At 30.9% G+C, this 6,802-nt stretch overlaps 1 protein-coding gene across 1 annotated transcript; it reads right to left on the minus strand.

The window, feature by feature from the left end:
* Positions 1–572: 572 nt before the first annotated feature.
* On the minus strand, positions 573–3,248 carry LOC133291118 (uncharacterized). The gene is made up of 4 exons (XM_061489314.1): positions 3,160–3,248; positions 2,971–3,053; positions 2,771–2,861; positions 573–900 (listed from the first exon to the last, which is right to left on the minus strand). Exons 1-4 carry the CDS (start codon positions 3,186–3,188, stop codon positions 870–872), a joined length of 234 nt encoding a protein of 77 aa, XP_061345298.1. The 5' UTR covers positions 3,189–3,248; the 3' UTR covers positions 573–869.
* Positions 3,249–6,802: the final 3,554 nt, after the last annotated feature.

Raw genomic sequence — 6,802 nt, forward strand, 5'->3', positions numbered from 1 at the left:
GCGGGTCCAGGATTAAGACTTTAAACCCCTCCCAAAGGTGGTACTCGAGATGTCAAACTTACTATATTCAACTAAACAAACCATGATGGTAGCTCATTTGGCGCCAAGAAACTGAGCAGTGAGAGTAAAAGTATGTATTCATTCCTCTCCAGTACTATTTTTGGGATGAATTTAAAGTCTTAATCTCGGAATCAGCCCCGAATCAGACTAGTCGTGAAGCGATGAACCAATTTAAATATTTCCAACAAAAAAAAATCAACCAAACAGGTTTCATAGATAGCAGCATGCTATTCATTTCTTCATCACGCAAAATGAAGACACAAGACATCTAATCCAGCATCAAATCTATTTTTTCTTTGATTTATTGAAGGTATAGATCAGCTCTAACTACAAATAAATTCATCTGTTCCATCTTTTCTCCGCCTCCGTTCATGAATAAAATATGGATCAGATGATACTTGGTGATAAAGCATATGCATAAGGATGCCCTCAATCCACTTATACCATCTAATTATACAAGTCAACATGAAACTGATAAGAGTTACCCGAGCAAGTAGCATTTAGAACAGGTGTTAAAAATAGGATTTCTGGCATTATAACAATTGGAGATCAAAGAACAGCTTCCGAATTCCATAGTTATTCCACTCAAAGCTAACGCCGCAAACACAACATGCAACTCTCAAAGATCATACAGCACAATAATCTTCCAAAACAATAGAAAAAATATTCATACATGATCAAAATAGACCTATGCTATCTCAGGTGTTACCACGATGTCGAGCAGCAAATTGTGGTCAAAAAATTTATTGAGGACCTGAGGTTGTGATGTAAATGAAACTGATCAAACATCTCAAACATGCTCTGCATAATCACTTGCTTTCAATATCATACAGATCTGTTCTGGATATAGCCATTAGGGAAGAACATGATAAGAAAATATAAAAAGTAACAGAGTACAGTCCTAGTTGGATTCTTGAATTTTGACCAAGTTCAATGTGAAAATTCTATTACAACAACTAGCAATTTACGTTAGCTTCCAATTAATGTAATTAATAAACAATTCAATAGTTATACAATTCAGAAAGGAAATATAGCTAAGAAATTTGAAAACACATGTAACATGTAAGTGGAGAACAAAATACCTTCCACCCAAAGATATTACCATTTATTAGTTACTTAAGAAATAATATCTTTTAAAATTAACATAGAAATAGCATCTTTATGTATGTCTCTAGCTTGCACAAGTCCTTTTTACCGTCATTACTTCATAATAGTCTGTGGCTCTAATAAATTCTACATTTACAAACTGATCCTGAACTTCAACTACTTCTATTTAAGTGCCTATTTTGATCCTCTTATTTTTAGTTTCACTTTTCCTTATAAGTACAAGCTAGGCCAAACAAGTTTTGAAAAAGAGCTCTTTTTTTCCTAATGAATAAAAAAGCCAAAAGCTCCTGGGAGGAGCTTTTTTTTAAACTCTTATCAGCTTTTCTTGAATTGTATACTTTTTTTGAAATGAAGAGTTATATAGATATAGAGATAGGCTTTTATTGAAATGTGTGTTTTTAAACTAAATTTTTTACGTAATCACCAAACAGCTTTTAGTTTTTTTATTTAAGTTCTTTTCTTTAGCTTTAACTTAAAAGTAACTTCTAGCTTAAAAAAGAGAGATCCAAACAGGCTCCAACTAAATAATGAAAATATATTGATTTTGACTTCAAGTATATATATATATATATATATATATATATATATATATATATATATATATGATGCATCAAAGTGAAAATGCCAAGCTAGCATTTTATTTTTCTCTCATGGGGGCCACCCTTTTTACAGTTCTAATGCGCTAGTTGGAGGCCCTAATAATCAAAATCGTCAACACCAATACTAATCTCAAGCTTTCCATTACTTCCTTTAATCATAAGGTTAAAATCAAAATGAAGATTTATCTATATAGGAAACTGTTGTCCTCGCAATCAACAAAAATCACTCATCATCAGTTGCATCTAGTCAACATATCAAAATAATTTTATGAAGGAAATCAAGGAAAGATATATAAATTGTGATTCTGAGCTTCTTAACAACCAAATTTGGTCTCAGATTGTGCTTTCTTCAATAGGGTGAATCCAGTTTAGCATAAGAAAAGCTTCTCACGCCCCAAAAGTTAAGTGTCTCAAAATTCAAAAACATTGAGGAAAGGGAAATTTTATATTTGGTGCCAAGTGTTGACATTATGTCAAAATAAAACGAAGCTCAGACCCCAATCATGTTATTCCCCCTTTCCTTGTCTTCTCACACAAACCAATAAAGACAAAGCCAATACGTATTACAACTTACAAGGCACTAAATATTTAGAAGAAGGTACTATCTATCACAGTGAATCCAACCTCCAGCAACCTCAAAGAAGAAATAACAAGTTCACTTAATAAACAAAAAGCAGGCACAATAAAATCCCAAAATGCTGAACATCAGGGTAAGTAACTCAATTGGCAGCATTAACAATTTTGCACTATCAAACAGGACATATCATCTAAAAATATTATACATCCCAAAATCATTTTGGAATCTTCAAAAGCAATTTGCAATCCACCACAAAACTCCAAATATCATTTCCTTAACTTGTATTGAGATTTTCAAGTATGCAATGATCAAAACTAATTTACACAAAAATTATGATGCATTTTCTAAAGCAATAAAGTATACACAAAAATTTATATACAGCCATACCATTGTAGCAGGATCACAAAGAATGTCAACAAAAGGATACACCAGATAGAAACCGTGAACAAAGGCCCCAGCCAACACAGCAGCGAACAAACGATCTCTCAAGACAGGTTTATGCCGCAGCGATATACGAACTGAAAAGAAAAATAAATAAATAAATAAACTATTTGAATTTGAAAGAGAGAAAAAGGTAAAAGAGGGGGGGGGGGGGGTGAATTGAAGGGAACGAGAAAAGTGACATACTTAGAGGGAGTACAGGGGCGTATATGAGAGGAAGAAGGAACTTAACAGGGGGTCCGTTGTTCTTCTTTCTTACAACAGCTTCTCTGTTGAAGTTAAAGGAAAAAAACGTTAAAAATGAATAAGGAGATGAATGAACTTGAAGATAAAAATTAATATAAGACTATTACTATGTCCGACGACAGGACTTACTGGCTGAAAGGATCGGACGGCGGAGCCATGGCGGAGTCGAGGAAATTGGGATCTGGGTTTAGTTGCCACCGCGTCTGCGTTGAAGGGGTTGGTACGAGACTACTAATATATATATATATATATATATATATATATATATATATATCAGCTGCTGTACAGTGGTGGTAATTTGGGTTGCCCCGCCCGACCTGCTACCGACTCGTAAAAAATGGAGCCGGGACGGGTTGGCCCGCCATTAAATATGAGTTAAAAAAATGAACTCATTCTGTTTTATGGTGGGTTGGCGGATTGACAGGTCAACCCGTCAATTAAAAAAATTAATTAAAATTTAAAAATAAATTATATTTTATGAATTTTTTTAATATTATTTTATTTTATTTCATACTTCTCTTAATTTTTTTCAGTCCCAATCTTAAATGTATAGTAATATTTGTCAAACGTTCTTTAGGAACTCATTTGTCTCCATATATAGATAACATTTGTCATAAATAAAATTGTTATTTTATATTTTTTTATGAAGTACTAAGATAAAAAAAAAATTGGATATCATAAAAATTTAATGGCAAATGAAATACTACATATTGTAAAAAAAAAAATTATAACCCTGCGAGTTGAACCCGTTTTGACCCACTTCTAGGCGGGTTGAAGTGGGTTGGTGGGTTGAAAACCTCAACCCAACCCGCCCCGTTTTGGAGGGTTGGCAGGTTGACCTGCCGGACGCAACTCATATTGCCACCTCTACTGCTGTAAGTGCAGCAATCAAATACTTGTCATATATACAGGTGAAAGTATTAAATGTGGGGAATCATAACCATACAAAAGATGAAAGTATTAAATGTGGGGAATCATAACCATATACCTGTCGTTGTTGTACGTAAAGCGGCTGCAGAAATGATTTTACCTATATATATAGAGATAGGATCCGTTTACAAAATTTTTTTGCAAATTACATTAAGTACGACCGGTCGTACACTGCATGATTAAAGTATGACCAGTCGTTCTTAGTGTAGTTTGTAAACAAAAAAGTTTGTAAATATAAATGCCTGATATATATATATATATATATATATAGGATCGATGCACGAGACGACCAAATTGGGTGCTGGAATATTTTTTTCCCCTTTTTATATATATATTTTTGAGCAATACTTCTCTCATTTAATATGAGAGAAGTTTTTTTTCTTACATTAATAAGAAATGTGGAGTCCATAAATTAAAGAAAAATAAAAAAGAAAGAAATTGCAGGCACGTCTTTTTATGTCTATGTAACATGTGATTGTTATCTCCTATAGTTGGAGAAAACAATTTTTCTATATTTTCTTTTAGGGAATTGTTTTTCTTATGTAACATAAGGTAAAATTTCTCCCATACACTCACATATAAAGAGATGGGACCCATTTATATTTTTTTATCTCCTATATTCTCTTTCCTCTTTCCTCTATATGTGTCTATAGGAGATAAATTTTATCCTATGTCACATAAGAAAACAATTTCCCTTTGTTTTAATTCATATTTTTTTAATAAAAAGGAACAGCGATACATTGAAATTCTTTTCATATATATAGGGCAAGATATTCTTGCACCAATATAAAAATAAAAAAATTTACATTAAATCTTAATCATTGATTTGCTTGCATTTAAGTATTCAAATATTTAATAAATCTGAATCGTTAGATATAAATAAGATTAACTATCAAAATTGAAAGTATAAGTATAAAATGATTATATTTATATATATATATATAGGATTCGCTTTTTCTGCAGTAATCCCAATACGACGTCGTTTTTTGACGAAAATCATGGTGTTTTTGTAATTTTAATTTATTTCATGGTTATTATAGTCATTATAATTATAATTTTTTAATCTTTCAATCCCAAAACAACGTCGTTTTGGAAGTAAAAACAGATAATTTATCTACATTAACTGTAGATTTTTTTTTTATATATATATGTGGTAAAATCATATCTGCAGCCGCTTTACATACAACAACGACAGGTGTATGATTATGATTCCCCACATTTAATGTTTTCATCCTTTGTATGGTTATGATTTTCCGCCTTTAATGATTTCAAATATATATGTGGCAACTATTGGATTGTTGCACGTACACAGCAGCTGCAGAAATATATATATATATATATATATATATATATATATATATATATATATATATATAATTTAATTGAATGTAAAATGTTGTAAAATTGTCAGAAATAATACTAAGAGAGTATATTAAAAATTCTCCCATTTATCGAACTTTTATTGAAATTATTTATCTTCTCTTAACAAGATTAATATAATTCAATTTGAGAAAAAAAAATACATATATTTTACCGTAATATAGTATATGGTTTACATAATATATTGTATCTAATTATGTGTAGAGTTGCTAAAATTAATCTTATGTAACAGTTTGGTTCAATTAATCCGTCAAATTTGACCAGTTGGGACTTGGGATGTAAAAATTAACCTACCTAAACCCCTTTATAAGTATGAACTAAAATGGATCGAGTGCATGATGGGATGGGTTGATTCATTTAGTTACATTATTTGTTTTTTTTTTTTAAATATTCTTTGTATTAGATCCTATTTTTCCTCATTTTTCACACCTAAATTCTAAATTTTTTAATCATTATGTCTTTCGCTACCCTCCATTAATCTCTCCCGCTCCCACCTACGAGTGTGACTGTCACAGCCTAGCAAAGGCACCGATAATAAAGTAACTAGTAAGTGACAAGCAAAAGTATGTGATTTTTAAGTTTTAATTAAAATATTTTCGAGTTATTTCAGAATGACTGTTGATTCTCTCTTTTGATAAATTGAATTATCCTATGTGAATGATGATATATGTTTTTTTTTTTTTTGCGGAAAACAGTTTCTCTTTTAACAGGAGAGTTGTTTTCTGTAAGAGTTCGTTTTGCGTGTAATATTTTTTTATTTTTTATTTCTTGTTTATGGTGGGATCTATTAAAATTATGTGTGTGTAGGAGATAATCTAACCTCATGTTAAATGATAGATGAAAAGCCTTTTTTTTTGTGGTGAAATGTTTGATTGTTTGGCTTTTTTTTTTTTTTTATCATGATAAGTACATAATTGATATTTAAGTACTTTCATTTTTATGTGTTAAGTAGTTTGAATTTTTTTGAACTATGCTAATTTGATGAAAATAATCTCAGTCCTAAAAATTGAATCCTTATTTAATATTCAAGTTCAATATTTATTTATTTTATTATTTAGGTGACTTGACTTGCAATGCACCATAAAAGGAGATAGATTTATATTTTCAAACCATTTGCAAATTGGATCAACTCGCCCCATTCCAATTTTTGTTGGGTTAAAGATGGATTACAGGCTGGTTCGTATTATGAGTTCCAGTTATTATTAAATTTAGTTGGCTTTTTAGGGATAATTAATAAAATTTAAAATGCTATCGAAATTTAAATTGTGGTAAGGATTCTAAGCTAACGTGATAAGCTATAGGAAGGATCTATAAATGTTTGTATAAAGTAAGGGTCAAAAATGAAAGGCTGGTAAAATTAAAAAACAGAGAAAGATAGTCAAATGGTCAAAATGCTTGGTTTTTGCAACTTCAAAGTTTGGAATTGGTCAATTGCCCTTGTGCTTCAAGGAAGGCTGCTTTA

This window comes from Gastrolobium bilobum, unplaced genomic scaffold, assembly GCF_033153095.1.
Source record: "Gastrolobium bilobum isolate Gb01-03AN ecotype WA unplaced genomic scaffold, APGP_CSIRO_Gbil_v1 utg829, whole genome shotgun sequence".
In the NCBI taxonomy this organism is placed as follows: domain Eukaryota; kingdom Viridiplantae; phylum Streptophyta; class Magnoliopsida; order Fabales; family Fabaceae; genus Gastrolobium; species Gastrolobium bilobum.